Here is a 16,594-nt window from a genome sequence, read left to right as displayed (position 1 = left end):
GTTATTAATATGTTGAATCACTACATTTAAAGGGTAACACTGCAGTTTTTAAGATGTGAATTTAGTGCAACGGCTTGGTCTTGAATAAGATGAGTCAAAACTGTAAAAGTTAAATGCCTTTACTACATACATCTATAAACTGCTTCTTGTAATTTTATCTCTTTGATTATAGGTTTGGTTTGTCTCTAAAAAAAATGTTTCCCTATATAAAACTCACAAACATTCCTTACGTTAGTGTCACTGTACTTGGTAAATATAACTCAGCAACCACTCAAAGGCTTAGCTGACACGATTGAGGTGTTTCCAGTACCACAGTAGGTATTTTCATGGTGCTATTGGTTTAATATTCAGCCACAGCCAAAATAAATGACAGAAGTTAAGAGGGGAGTAGAAAACCACCAGAAAAATCACTGTGCCGCTATGCAAGTGGATGGATCTACCGCATTTTGAATATCATGCACGGTTCTGGTCTTCCTCTCTCAACTAGATTAAGACTGCAGAAGTATGACACAACCCACAGCCTTGCAGGAGGGCTGAAGAGGGCACCCAGGAATCAGCGGCACCCACCACCCCCCCAGCACAAGAGCGAGGGTCACTAAAAAGCCAGCCGTGGCAGGTTGCGTACGGCACACAGGAGCGGTTCTTCACACCGTGCCGTCTGTGGAAACTCCTCGCCGCGGGATGTTACGCGACGATCAGAAGCTTACAAGGCTCAAGGGGAGACCGAACAAGAAATCTGCTCAGGGTTGCTAACTGCGCAGAGACTTGCCTAGTTCATGAAGTCTCTGAACTAGAAACCGGTACGGTACTCTGGGGAAATAGCGTTATATTTTGGGCTCTAATCTTAGACTTGCCCTCAAATGTCGTCCTCGAGAGACTGGAGAACAGACAGGCAGAACTCCAGCCGTCCTTACGGCACAAGATTTCTGCAGCACCTGGGCAGTTTGCTCGTGTTGGCTCATGCTGGCACAACATTCCAGCAAGGGCCTTATTAATTATTTATCTCTAGCTCTCTTTCCTCACCCTGCTCTATAATCTGTAATTCCAAACTGATAAAATTTACAAATACAGAAAGCGAGCTGAAAGATAGACTTCTTCTCAGTGGTTCTTTTTTAGTTGTATTTGGTCAGTTGTTATATTCTCTTCTTATTTGGGCTAGAAAATAACTTCATCTTTGACTCATCTTTCAAGGAATGTCATTTGAATTCTTACATTTCTTATGCAACCTAAGCTATCACGCAAATCTAGTCTTTAAATGTGAAAGAAGTTAGAGTCAAACATTCTGAATGTTTATAAATATTATACTGGTGTACAGGATGAACACATGGCTTTCTTTTCAATGCCTCTGAACACTTATTGAAATATGAATGTGTCCTGCTTTTTTTTAGTTTTGTATATAAATATAGATACACACAAACACACACACACATTATATACACACATACTTTTTTTTTAATGCCACATCCATGTTATCTTGCTTAAGTGTGCATCTTCAGCAAGGTTTAAAATTGGGCAACGCATGGTGACTGTGCACTGTTGTATTACTTGATTTTCAAGTTTGGCGAATGCTGAGCGGCCGTTTTATTTAATTTGGATCATTTTCTTATATTTCTCGCATCCTACCATTCCAACTTCCGTTATTATTGGCATAATGCAAAATAACTACAACAGCGCTATTCAAAGAAAATACTGTTTAAAATACAGCCAGCCTGGCTAATAATGTTAGAGTTGCTAGACTATGTTGCTGATCTGTTTTAGAATACACACATATATTTTACGAAAATACAGTACCCAGTAAGGTACCACTGCTTTGATAAGTTTGAAATAATGCCAACACCAATGCTAACAAACATACAACAACAGAAAATAACTCAAATGAGCCGCTGAAATCTTTCAATTGTGAAGTGACAGAAATTTATACTTGAACATAAGTGGAACTGATTTTTTTATTTCATAATTATGAGAACTGTCAGAGTCAAATAGAACAATAGTGTATACAACCAAGAAGCTTGTCTGTGGAATTAGTTAAAACCAACTATTTTATGAGCTTATAAAGAGGTCTCCTCTTTTTCCTTTAACTGCAATTTAAATTAATCATAAGCTCTGACCTGAAATTACTCCCAAGTTAAATAATTTTTCAATAAATCCCCAATGTTTCTTTTCCTTGTCCATCTATCTTAAAGAGCCACACCACCACTTTCTTTCCTGTGCTGGATTTACTTAACTGGATTTACTTAATCTGAGCTCCAGAGAGCCTGCAGAATTGCCTGGCATTTCTATGCAAGGCTTCAGCAACTGACATACTGTCACATGTCAGTCAGCTGGTGGATTAAAGAAAGTGTTTTCATTAGGAGTGTAAATGCATTTTAAAACACATTTTATGAATATATAACACCACATATTCAAGTACCTCTTTTTCTTTTTTTTATGTCCCACGAGTATCTCTATTACGTGACAAAAAGACCAAGCCGGCTTTCAGATTTCACTGCCTAAATTTTGGAATGGTATTTGCTTCAGCTAGCTTTAATAAAGAATCAAAATCACCTGTCATACATGGTGACATTTTCCCTTAAATCAAGCATCTCTGATAGAGCTGAATAAGTCTGCAAGAAAATGTATTATTTAGTAATCACTATCCATATTCTGGACACGGAAACCACATCATAAATATGTATTTTAATTTCCTACAAATAAAGTACACAAGAGGAATTTTTTCTAATCAAAATAAGACAGATATTGGAGACATTTATGATCTCTGATTTGGGTATATAGTGGCGATTGAACCCAGGCATGCTCCATGTTCTAAGTACGGATGAACTTTTGTGCGACAGCAAGCCTGCCACAATTCACCGGTGCTACCAAAAAGGTGGCTCAAGGTCCTCCCCCACCAAAAAAGAAGTGTAATAGTGTAATTTTGATTTAGGTTTTTGAACTAGATCATCACAGGGCACGCAGAGCGCAGGTGCTGACAGAAGGGTGGAGGCAGAACCTCACTTGCCACTTCTAGCTGCAGCTTGACTTTGGATCGGCTCAACTGTAACAAAATCTCACTAAATGTCCTGAGAATCAGCTACCCTTTTTTATAGGACAGGACTCTATGCAGTTTCTTTTCCACCCACCTTGACCTCACCCTTGCTCCAGAAAACTTCCAAGGTTGGTTGGTTGGTTTTTTCTTTTCCATTTTGATAGAGAATGGGCAAGTGTCAGAACTCTACATATGTGAAACTAAATATTCATTCCCTAAACTGCCTTGCATTCATGAAGCTTGTGATGCATCATGATAACCTTCTAAAATTATTTGTATCGACTTTCTCAAATGCTACTGTCGTACAGCTTAATCAGCTTTGGCATCATCTACTACAAATTCATTTAACTAATCTGAATGTATGCTCTATTAATGATTACACAATTTTTACATGTCTATTGGCAATAAAGGCTGGGTTTTTTTGGACTTGCAATAAAAAATAGTTTGAACAAACTGCTTTCCTGAAGAAGCTGTTGTCAAGAAGCCCTTTATTTCTTCAGAAATTGTAGAATGTAAGCAGGTGAATTTCTGACATCTTAGAGCTGGTATGCTGCACTGTACAATATTTATTACACTGCTGTAAGGCTGTCAGACCCACTCAGTAAAACTAGTTGATTGCAGGTGATAGCTCCCATAGAAGAATAACCCAAAGCAGCTATATGTTTGCTATATCTGTACTCTCAGGGAGCTGCATGAGGAGCACTGTATACAATACTGTATATTTATACACTATTTTATGGGGTTGCTTCCTTGGACTCCATTATGTGATACGCAGGAAAACGTTAAGTCATTCTAAAAATAGAGCAACCACTTAATACCACTTAAAACTGTATTCATTCATTAAATAATAAGATGAAACCTTCATACTATTGACTATTACAATATTAAAAGCTTCGCAGAACCTCAAGGGATTCCTCCCATTGCTCAAAATTAATCCATTTGAGTACAGCACTCATGTCCAGACCAAACATTCTTCACTTGGAAGACATAAGGCAAAAAATATTAGTAGCACGTTTGAAGAAATATGCTGACAGAAACCTAAAGAAACACAGTCTTCAAGTTTATCCCAGAAATGAAGTATCTCAATGATTAAAATGGCACTGTAATGTCCTGTAAAGTTTTCTGTTTTTTTTTTTTAAATTTGGGGCAAAAAGGACAGAAATTTTTCCAAAGAGTCTGCTTAAACTACAAAACCAAGAGATAATACACAAGGCAAAAAATGAGATCAAGACATGTAAAAAACACTACAAAAAGGCCTTTCAAAGTTGACTTCACATACCATGGGGTTTTGCCTTCAGTCTAGGTATGAAGACAAAGAAGATCACAATTAAATGAAATATATTCAAAGCCAAAAACCTGCCTTTGAGATTTATGTATTTCATACTGTTTAAAAGCTAATTCTCAAGATAGTACTTCTGGTCATCAGAACATGTATTGGAACATAAGCATGGCAGTCCCATACCTCCCAATCATATATGCAAGACACACCATCACCAGTTACTAATCTTCCCTTTAAAAAGCATAACTGCAGAAGGCATCACACTACACTAAATCCTTCAGAACACTCTTTCAGGTACCATTTAAATCAACGTGAGTCAGTGTCGTAGCCAAGATGCAAGTATCCCTGGCCTCCATCCTCGCGTCCCCACACACAACTACCCTGTAGCTCCCAACGCAAACATCTGTGAGGCAACACTGCCAACCAAATCAGGAAACAGAGGATATGGCTCCTTTTTGCCCTACTTTCAGAAATAACTGTGTGTTGGCTAGTTACATGTATTTTACTTTTCTGTACTTATCAAGGCCATCTGCATGCTGTTTGAGAAGAAATCTCTACATATCCATCAGTAAGTCTACACTAGCAGAAATTTGGTGCATCTAGAGAGTCCACTTCTGCATCTAAGCATCATGTTCTCCTGCTAAACCTGCGTTCTGCTTGAGAAGGAAAACACTTATGAGCTGACTTATGAGAGACTACGGGTCTCTGCAGCATGCTTTCAGGCACTGAATTTTCATGCTCATTTCACTTTATAAGCACTTCCACACATGAATAGAGCCTCCAGGTTTTGTGGGAAGAAGCAAATTAAAACAGAAGGGAAGAATGTCATGCAGCGTATGTGGGATGGAGAAACTATACTGAACAGTAGTAACAAAAATTGATGTATGCCACAGCACAGAAGTGTACATACAGACTATAATAAAAACATCGTCAGTACGGTGTAAGGGACAGTACAAGGTTCAATATTTTACTGTGACAACTGCCAGGTATTTGCAGTAATCTGTAGCTGTAGAATGAGCTCTAGCACTTCTGGGCATTCTATTCTTCTCTTCCCCGCCCGCCCCCCCCCCCCCCCCCCCCCCCCCCCCATATTTTTATATTGATAGTTTCCTTCAAAATCAACAGAGAAGTTTTATTGATTTATTACCAGTAAGTATTTCTGTGCTCATATTTTCAATTCAAGAACATTGTCTTGAAAATATGTTGCAACACACTGTTTTCCTTCCATACTCAAGGAATCACACATAGCAGATGGAATGGGAGTTTCTCAGCTGTACTGAAGATGATATGAAATGACTACAACTACAAAGACATTTGGATGTTCTGAGACAGTATTGCAATGTGTCAATTTTTATAACATTCATTCCTCTTATCAGAGTATTAACTAGTCATTAAGGCCTTAAACCTAAAAAACACTTACGCACTTTACTGTAGCTGATCCTTCCATTATTACTCACACCTGTAAAATTACAAAAAAATTATGCAAGTGTTTGTGAGACTGGATCCTATGATCACATCGCTGAGCTAAAACAGACCAAATGAAGATAAATATTATTCTAGAAATTCATGAAGCCATTTCTATGAGAACTTCACTTGTTTTGGTTTAGTATGTATGTGTGTATATATCTATACATAAAAATAAAAACTGGCAACATAGAATGGCTTTCCAAGTTACTTATATATTAATGCAAGAGCTGTGGACGTATTTTTGAAGATATCTTGAAATTATTCTTAAAAGCATGCTTGGGGTTTGTGATAATGTCATAATATTAGACAATACGGCCACATTTTTCGCTTTCATTAGAGAGCATATTCATATGTATTTCAAGTATTTGCATAAATTTTACAGTTAATTGGGCTTTAAATATGCATGATTTGGATGGTACTTCTAGCCAAATTTCATTAGTATGTCAATGGCAAGGAAAAATTTCAGGAGCAAATTTAGTTGTCAACTGCTAGAAATTACCATTTAGTGTTTTTAATATTAATCTGAATACATATATTAAGGTAGAACCTAGAATTAAAAAAGTGAGCTGGCACGTTGTTAGTGTGCTTGAACCAAGACAGAATGAAAAAGAAACAACAAATCCAACTAATTGGTTTTCTATGTTGAAACATTAGAGACCATGAAAAGCTTCTGTACTTAGATAAAAGAATAGCCCAAAGTATACTTCATACAGTCCACAGTTCATAAGGCTTCAGATGTATATTAGGCATTTCACTGGTCCCTCTATTTTTATGGTTTATGCATCTGGCATTATGTTTGGCGATGCTTCCTCACCCAGAAGCCAATTATGACGAACGTAATTTTTAAGGCAGATTTAATTACATATAGGTTTCTGGTCACTAAATAATTTGACGGTGTTCCAAAAAAACCAAAACCAAAACTGTCTGTTATTCTACATTCAGTGCAATAGCTCTGTGCTACTGCATCGAACAATATGGGTTGATCCCTGCTAATCCCATTTTGCTGCTGATGGATGAGTGCTGCATACTGAGATTGTACTGACATCACGCAATAAAGGAGGCTGTATATGAAATGAGATTGCATACAAAAAGGTTAGCTGATTCAGTGGTATCAATGCACTGCAAAGAAATCAAAAGTTATGTATCTATTTTTATGTCTGTGAACTACAAACAGGACAATTTGTTCTGCATTAGGAGTACTGTTCTTTAAATCTTCAAATAACCCACTCAAAGCTGGAGCTAACGACAAGGTGGGTCTCTGGAGAGGAGCAGTGGTTATTTGAAATCAGAGGCAACCGTTCTGGGAGAGGAAACATTTGGCGGGGGCTGAACAAGACAGGTTATTGCAAAAGGGTGACCATGAGGAAAGGTTCCTGGTACTATGTACACATGATCTACATCTGGAATCACAGTGCTGAACTGGAACTTTATTATAAAGATTTTACAGGACATGTCTGTGAAAATCAGAGAGAGATAAGCATGGATCCTAGGTCAGCACAGATGTGGTTTTCTACAGATGTAGCCTCTACAACCTCTCCAGCCCAGTAATACAGTCATTTTCCAGAAAGTAAAAAAGCTAGTGTGTATAAAATTATATCCTTCAGTGAACCCAGCCATCAGAATGGAATGACAGGAGACAAGACGGGTGATTTGCCAGGAAGAAAAAAAAATAAAACAAAGTTGGACAACAACAACAGAAGAAAATTCTGCTGTAAAGGCCTTCAGTGTTCAGGGTCTATCCTTGCCTTCTGGTGTGAGAAGAACAGTTGCAACGCCCTTCGACTCTCCTTTCGCAAGTTCATGATGTAATAATGGTTGAAAATAAATCACGTAAGAACCACTTTCTGAACACTGACTGTATCCCTGACTTTGATTCTCTGTAGATCAAGATACTGGCTTGCCTTTGATTTACTAGACTGTGCTTTTTAAGCTCCTTTAAGAACAGATCCGAAGCCTACAAACTGGGCACATCTGTGCTTCTCTGTTCCACAGGGTAAAGGAGCTGTTTATTCTTCTTAAAAGCAAAACTAGGGAGATGGTTACTCCTGCCTTCTGAGATCAGCACCATCGCAGTAAAAGGTGCACTTTCAAGATCTTAATGCAGCTATCACTTTATAAAATATTCTTCAAGAGACTACATCCTCTCATGTGTCCCAGCTGGATATTTACAGTTAGTACAGACTTCTTAGGTTTGCCTTGGCATCTTATAAAATCAGAGGCTTTCTCATTTAAGCACTTGTCTGTAAGAAATTTTTTAAAATAATGTCCATGGAAGGATTTTTTTCCAGGCTATGTTCTCTACCAAAGTGTCTTTCACCCAAAGAAAGATCGTGTTTCCTGACTGCTTTTTCCAGCAATTGTTGTTCCCCAAACCCCAATTCCTATGGTCTGTCTGAAAAATACTCCTTCCAAAATATCATGATCTGTGGGAAAGTTAGAGCTTCATTTAGAAAAGCAGGACTAGCTGGTGTAGCAAGCATTTTCCAATTCTACTTTCTAAGAAAAGTAGGGTTGGAAAGGAAAGGAAAAACAAAGGAAAACAAAAATCCACAAAGTAGTAACCTGTTCATATCTGCAAGATCAAAGATAGGACAGAGACTAATACCTGCATTCTAGAAGTATCAGAAAAAAGGAAGCAAATGTCAGTAAAACTTTTTAAAATTACATAAGATGATGAGTTAAAGATTATGCATAGCAAAAGTACAATTTATATTTATTATTCTTCCTCCCTTCAAGAGGATCAACAACACTTCAGTGTATCCAAAGATACTCTACTAAGGCATTAACGACATTTTGCAGTTGTAAGCATAGCATGTATTGTATCACACAATATTAGCATATAAGCTTCCTTTTGGCCAATGAAATAACATGGAAAGCAAAATAAAAGGAGCACTAAAGGCTAAATAATTAATTTATAATTAGAAACATTTTCTTGAATTGTATTTTTATCACTTTAAATATCTACTGAGAAGTTATGTTTGTCAAAGTTTGGTGACAAACATGCAGAAGACATCTAAGTATTGCTGTTTGAGATAATTCTCAAGATAAATATTACAAACTGCAAATAGATTCATACATGGTTTAAGATGGCATAAGCTCATGCTTCTGTAAACAAGTTACTGTGTCCTCTGTCCCTTGAAGTGGCACCCACAACATGGTCCAGTTTAGAGTAAAATCTTTTTATTCTTCCTGGATCCAGCTTTCAACTGAATCAATTCAGCAACCCAGTTCACTACATTCACTGATGCTGGTGACAATTTTTCATGCCCATTTCCCAGCGTAAAAGTAATATTCTTAGCACTTAACTGCATAATGAAATCAATCTGTCAGAATTATATACAGGTCTGAACAAAATATACATCAGTAACAAAAGCTAATACAAGTGAAACCATGTGGGACAACTGCTCAGTGTCTCAGAAAGTACTTAGTAGATATCAGTGCAAAAATACTACAATTCTTGTTTCAGAGTAGACCTGTTGTATCAACGCATAAGAAGTTGTAATAAACATCATTTTCCAAACTACTGGGCACGGCCCATGATGAAGACAGGACAATAGCAATGAATATACAAGGGATTAAGGGTAAAAATGAAAAACATGAATAGCTTTGTTTTGCCAAAGGTAAATTCAACTTTCAAAAGCTTGGTATGCAACAGATCTTGGATGGGGTTTTAGAAGTCTGCAGGGCAAATTCCACTGCATCTACTTCTGCTCAAGTTTCCCAGCCCTCCCTGTCAGTTTTCAGCGGGAAAATTCAGAATCATCTATTGGTGTGAAAGGGCGGGGGGGTGGGATTCAGATCACTTGATACTTGAGAAAAATCTTAGATGACAGCAGAGCAAGAAATAACACTAATCAGCATAGAAGATGAAATATGACTTAAATGCTGCAGCCCAGGAAACAGAGCAAAGCAACAAAATCTCTTCCAGTCATTATTACTGCAAATTGCATTCAAAAGCGGTATCATCATAAAAGTGGACTTTACAGCAGCCAGTATGTTTATGGGATCAGCCAAAGACTTGTGTAAGAATATACAGGCAAGCTGGTTACCCTGAGTGTTTCTAGTCGCCTTCATATTGCTGAAGAGAAGTACTATTCAGAGACATGAAGAGGTGACAGAATTCTCAGACTAGTGCACTGCATCACCAATGATAAGGTAAACAGTTTTATTTATAATACTTAAGCAATTACTATCAATCATATTACTGAATAATGATTTTGAGAAAAAACTGAATTTGAAGCCATATGAAGTTGATGTGAGACCCACTAAATTCATACAATAATGGGTTTATTTACAGAAAGAGCATCTATGATCCTTGCTGCACACCACATTAAAATATCAATTCAGGTAGCTTTGGATAATTAGCTATGTAACAATACAATATCAAAGCAAACCAAACCAATATGTAAGAACATATCAACCTGTTAAAAGAACTTAAGATAAACCAAAAGAAAAGGTTAGTGAGGAAGTCCATGCAATTGTGAAAACTGAAATAAAAACCAACCTGACAAAATTCCTAAATTTTCTGGAAAGTGAAAGATATGCTTACCGTTATCTTTGCTGCTGTTTTCTTCAATTGTCATTTGTTCTGCTAGCTCAGACAGTGATTCATCAATGGTCTGGCTTCCACGCAAGGTTAAGGAAAGTCTCCTCTTAAACTTTTTCATTCTATCAATATTAAGTCTGGCTTAAGGAAGCCTGAAAAAAAAAAAAGATTAAAAAGCAAAAAGTGAGAAAAAATTAGTTCATCAGAAAATGAAATTTAATTACCTCACATAAAAATGCTGGAAGGCTTACAGAAAATTTAGTCAATATGCAAGTTATCCTTAGAACAATATCCTTAAAGCAAGATTCCTCTACTGGACTGAAGAAGAATGTCTTGAGAGGTAGGTGCCCATACATTTTTGCATTTTTTATTTCTGTTAGGGAAAATGAGAATCTTTGTTTTTTAAAAAACCAAAACAAAACAGCTGATTTGATCACCGATTTTACAATCCAATAATAAAACAAACAATCATCTGAAGACTTGATGATATGCACTCCGTTGCCTCCTCCGCAGCTTCTTTCACCAAACCCACTGAGGAGGAGGCAGTGGCTGGAACCTTCTCTCTCTTTCAGCCCGTTTGTTTACAGATGAGAAGTTACTGAACTTCTCTATATTTTGCCCTTTTCACAAAAGGAGGAAGGGAACAACACTAAAAGCCTTAAGCACAAAAGCAATTCTCAAACCCGATCCCACCTAGGGAAATAGATAGCCTGGGCGTGATAACGATGGCTAGAATGGACGTTTCTCTACAGTCAGGCAGTAAGACTAAACTGGGAACAAAGCAGGAGGCACTTTCTCCATGGAAAGGGGGAAGCAAACAAGCAATAATAACAAAGGTCCAGGCTGATAAACATGTTGCCACAAGCCTAAGATGTTAAGTGAACTTTGCAGCATGCCATATGTTTGCCCTTACATGACAAGAAGCACAATTCTGTCCTTCCTTACTCTGTATGGACAATTCACCCTAGATGTTATTTCACAAGAACTTGTTCATCTGCTCATAGCCTCCAAGAATCACATAGGCAGCATCAAACACAAGCACAGCATACTTTTTAGTCTGAGGTGCTCATGTTTTTTTCCTGCATCAGCCTCTTTGCACTCCAAAACGCATAATTCACAGACAAAATTCTAAAAAATCAATTTTTCCTCAATGTCCTCCTTTAAACAGAGAAATGCAAGAAGTAGTATGCTAAAGATCTACATCATAACAGACTGTGAATATGGTTACTTTTATGCTGACATCCCCCCTTTAAGTATACACATTTCAACTGCATAGCTTACTCTTTACATGCTACATAATAAAAAGGAGAACAAATCAGTGGAACAAGTTGGAAGTGTCTGTTGGTGGTAGGAGAATGCATACATAGACTAAACTGTCACAAGACTAGATTGCACAGGACAGTAAGTAACACATAAGGATGGATAAAAGATGACTTTGGGGATTTGAGTCCCAAAGTCTGAGATGAACAGTACAATCACTGCATCCAAGGGGAAAGAGGTAGATTACAAAACAAGATAACATCTTAGACAACCACAGCTACTATAGGCAGAAATAGTCAGGCACTGGGTACAGATATGTAGGAAATAAAAATATATCTGCTGGAGATACAGTTAATGTAGCAGTTTCAAAACTGCCCTTGTAATGCATTGTTGTATGTGCAGTAAAGCCACACCTTAGTATGAATAATTTTGCTCGCTCTCTCTCAAAAGCAGGATATTCTTATTGTTAAGAAACTGTATTCAGAGAACATTCCAAAGGGAACATTTACTCTTCCTGTTCAGGACCTGCTTTAAAGACCTTACTTGAAACTGCTTTCTTTCTGCATTTATTTTAACTTTTCCAAAATGATGGCCTATGTTTCTCCTAAAAACCTAGTTTTTAAAAAAAAAAAAAAAGGAAGGACACATCCTTTATATGTGGTTTTACTCAATTCTCCTATAGTGTTCAATGAAACCTGCATCTTCCTATGTGTATTATTCTCAAAAAGGATATGTGCAATTTTTAGCATTTAGTAATGCCCTAATGCTACCTGACAGCACAACAATTTCTTTCCAATTTTCCACTTGGGCAGTAACTGAAAAAACAGATGCCTTTATATGGAAACAGGCTGTTCCTGGCTTTTGATCTTGCAAATATTTAAGCCTACACAATTTTTTAATCAAAAAAGAAAGATCTGCTGCTGAAGAATATTACATATAAATTAACAGACACATGGATTAGAAAATCCAAGAGAAATTCTAAATCTCAAGCTAATATAAAAGCAAGCATTTTGCTAACTGCAGTTACAAAATTTGTCCTGTTAAAGGATGGTTTCATGGAGTGCTGCAGCACCATTTTTACTAAGATTCTGAATTAAGTTAGGGCTTGATTTTGAAAGAATTTAACAGTAAAAAGGAATCAGGAGTGGGAATCCATGTGTAAGTGAATGCTTCCTTTGATTGAAATGTAATTCAGTCTTTTAAAAGGAAAAGATGCTCACTGATACGAAACCAAATTTTCCTCCCTTAAAGCACAAGCATTCTCTTCCTGACTTCTTTATTCACACTTCTGTCCAAAGTTGCAGAACCTTCTAAATCTTGGTAGTTTGAGGTAAGGTCTCAGTGAATAGAGCTTTGAAAATATGATCTATACAATCCAAAGCTAGCATTGGTTCTCTAAAATGACAGCAATTTCACAGAAAACTCAATTTTAATTCAGTTTAACAAAATTAAAGGGAAATTATCTGATACTCATTTTCACCAATGTGTAACAGATACATACTTATTTTCTCCATTTAACAGTAAATCTAATTTAAATCCAAAATGGCGTTACTTGATTAGTAATATACATCTAGTGGCTATGATTAGATGGAGTAAGGCTTCTGATGTTCCCCCAAATTCTTACCAATTTTGAGAAGAGCATGCATTGTAATTTTTATTTTTGAGCTTTAGACCAGAGCCCATGGCTTGACTATTCTGCTCTGTAAATTTATCTACTCTGAATAAGTTGTACCCAAATCAAATATTTTAGATGTCACAGCAGATAGATGCATACACTTGAATGCAACTAATGCAAATTCTAGTCTTCTGCAGATAGAATGAGGACAAGCAATCTGATACGGTACTATCTGATGCAACCCAGAAAAGCTGGCAGAGACATACTTGTTCAATCCTTATACTGATATGAAATGAAGGAAGCAACAATGTATTAACAGAACTAACAGACTTAGAAACCATCTCCAGCCCTAACCCTGAAAAGTTGGTATTTTTGTCTTTAAAAGCAACACAAGTTAATCCTTGAAAACTGTGCTAAAATCTACCTTTCATACACATTTTTCTCCTTAAAACCTGTAGAAGTCTTTTCTAACATTCATTGTCATTAACTCAGTTTGTTTCAATAGTCTTAAACTCCCGCTTTGCTCTCAATGTCATTTAAAAGTGATCTCTGTAACACCATTCTGAAAACAAACTCCACAGTTTTTAAATCATCCAGGTAAGATCACATTAGAACAGGTGGGTTCTGGCTCCCTTCCTTTATATCCGACCAATCCTTCCCACAACACCTGTAGTAGAGCACTTTTCATTTAGCAAACACACATGTCCACAACACCCTAGATATACAGCACAGACATTAAAGCATTTTGATTCCAAAGTAATAACTCAACAAGATTCTGCACTCTTCACCAAGAATCAGAGGCCTTTTAATGCTGAGAGCTGAAATTCTCAAAAAACCCACCACTCCCTTCAAGCTCCCAGACCCTTGGTACCTTTAAAGTGAAAAAAGGAATGCATAAGATCTTTACACACAATTAACATACGCTGTATGTTTGATCCTTGCAAGTTCAAACAAATTCAGCTAGAATTTTCAAAAGTTATTTAATAGCTTAAATTTTAGCCAGTTTATTTCAGGAGGGTCACAAATAGCAAAAGCTCTCTAAGACTTTGCTGATTCAAAGCCCTCTGAAGTCAATGGGAACCTGTCCTTCAACTTCAATAAGCTTTGGATCAGACTATGTGCTGACTCTTCTGTTTCCAGATGTTATATTGCATTAAGATGCATCTACATAGGGATTAAGCATTTTACAATTACTTTTCCACTTAGATACACACTGAAGTTGCTATTTGACTGTTTTTACAAGCTGCTTTACAGTGCCATAGGTGTTTTCCAAACCTCTACGGGCAGTTCTTGTTCTGAAAAACTCATTATCTGAAGACGACCGCTAAAGCAAGAGCAAAGGAGATGAACCGAAACCCTACGTAACAGCAGCACCTGAACAACATCGTGGACACAGCATGGCCCTTAAGGATGGGTTAACAAACTAAAGCCACAGGCATAAGACATGGAAGCAAGCAGATAACAGCACTCCATATGAACTCTGAGGATAAGACGAGGTGCAAAAACATGTAGGACACTCAACCTGGTTTCATAAAATCGCTACAACCAAATGGGTACATTTACACAGCAGTGGGCCAAACTGCGTAAAGATAGTTTAAAAAATTGCAAAAACGTATACTGTGGCAGAGCTTTGAAGAGATCTGAAGATTCTGTCAAGTGACTTACATTTTTTATGATCTAAGACGGAAAATCAAGTAAGCTATTACCAATTGAAGAATAAAAACAGTCCCCAAAATTAGAAACAAGATTAACAAGAATCATTACATTCTCTCTCATATGGTCCTCAGCATTACAGTTGTTTGATTCTCAAAATCCATGGTGTCATTCACTGTATCATTCAAATCTGAACAGACAATAATTTAACCTTCCACTAGCATTTTAATTACACCAGTTACAGGTCTGTTAAATATTTTCAAGCACATAATAAACTATACATCATTCATTTCTCTGGCTACATTAATAATTTTAGATGCATCTAACTTAAGAGTAAGTATTTCTGAAGGTGATAATCCAAGCTTATGTCAGAAAGAGAAGTCTGGAAAGCTTAGAGTACTGCAAAAAATATTATTTAAAAACAGAAACAGGAAACACCTGTCAAGGATATTGTCCCCTTAATCTAAAAAGAAAACCAGCTTTCCATGGTGTTTGTATTTATTAAACTGTTTTCAATCTACCCAAATTAAGCAAAAAAAAAAAAAAGCTATTGATCACATAAGCATGCTCAAATACAGAGCAAACTATTAATTACAATAATGAGAAATATATGGATAATTTGTCTATGATTATAAACCACCAGTTAGAGTACTCATAAAATTCTCATCTAATACAGATGCACTTCCATACAATCACAATTCTACTCGACAAGAATGGATTATAAATATGGCATCTTACTCATTACATCTGTTCTTTGTATTTGTCTCAACTCACATTTGTTCACATCGGTGAAAAAAAATTTCTACTGCGTTTTTCCACACTCAGGTCTTCAGAAACAACATGACTCTGGCCAACTAGACTCTCTTGTCAGGAACAGAACTACTCAAAAATGTATTACCTTTTATGCTGCATTAGGTCAAAGAACTAACGTTGTACAGATATAAGTAACATCTGACAAACAAGACCTTTGTTACTGATGAAAGAAAAATAATTGTGAAGTCAAATACCGCAGCCTAGTTTGACCTCCCAGTGAAAAAAGGGCAAAAGGACCCTCACAGCCTTTTCCTTATGAATAAAACAATATTCAATACGGAATTAAACTTTTGAGGCGAAGTCCCTTTTTACATATTTATAGAATCACAGCCAAACAATTACTGAAAACTGGAGGTAGAAAGGTATTCACGAAGGTTAACTTCTTATCTGAGGCTAGTTTTCCTAGTTAATATAGGCAAAGAGGCTCCTCCCAAAGTGAGTAAGAGCATCTATATTCAGCTCCTGATCTAGATCATCAACTGGAAGAACCTCTGTGAACAAATATATGGAAATTAGCCTGTCCTAATTTAATTGAGATTGTTAATACTTTTCCTTATCTTCACCTCCCTCCCCCATCCCTTTGCCTTTAAAAAGTAATGAAGGACAGAAATCAAAAGAAAGTTTTTTTGAAAAAATAATCCTTTAAGTTGAAAAATACATTGATCATTACTACAGGCATATTTAACTATACTACTGGTACAGAATTTAAAAGAAAGGAAAATCCCAAATCTGCCAAAACAGTCAAATCTTGCAGTCCTTTTTTCATACCCTGTGCTTATCTTCTTTCTCTTGGACTCAAGTTTCACTTAGGTAATGACAGCAAGTTTACATTCTTTAAAATGTACACACGTATTCTCGCCCATATAGATACAAGCAATATCAAATAGCAACATCAATAGAGACATTCTATTTGATAGATAGAATCACAGATCTATT

At 36.7% G+C, this 16,594-nt stretch overlaps 1 protein-coding gene across 8 annotated transcripts in view; it reads right to left on the bottom strand.

Moving 5' to 3' along the window:
• CDK17 (cyclin dependent kinase 17) overlaps positions 1-16,594 on the bottom strand; it is a 94,992-nt gene that overhangs the window by 45,372 nt on the left and 33,026 nt on the right. For 4 of the 8 annotated variants that reach the window (XM_030002864.2, XM_030002866.2, XM_041120432.1 and 1 more), the window contains exons 2-3: positions 10,321-10,469; positions 5,725-5,763 (exon numbers count right to left, since the gene is read on the bottom strand). In XM_030002864.2, coding sequence (XP_029858724.1) covers positions 5,725-5,763; positions 10,321-10,438 — 157 coding nt within the window. In that variant the 5' untranslated portion in view covers positions 10,439-10,469. Of the gene's footprint in view, positions 1-5,724; positions 5,764-10,320; positions 10,470-16,594 lie in introns of those variants that run through there. The other 4 variants (XM_030002867.2, XM_041120433.1, XM_030002868.2 and 1 more) reach the window with 2 other exon arrangements.

The sequence above is a fragment of the Aquila chrysaetos genome, chromosome 26, assembly GCF_900496995.4.
Source record: "Aquila chrysaetos chrysaetos chromosome 26, bAquChr1.4, whole genome shotgun sequence".
Taxonomy (NCBI): domain Eukaryota; kingdom Metazoa; phylum Chordata; class Aves; order Accipitriformes; family Accipitridae; genus Aquila; species Aquila chrysaetos.
This window is presented reverse-complemented; position numbering and strand designations above follow the sequence as displayed.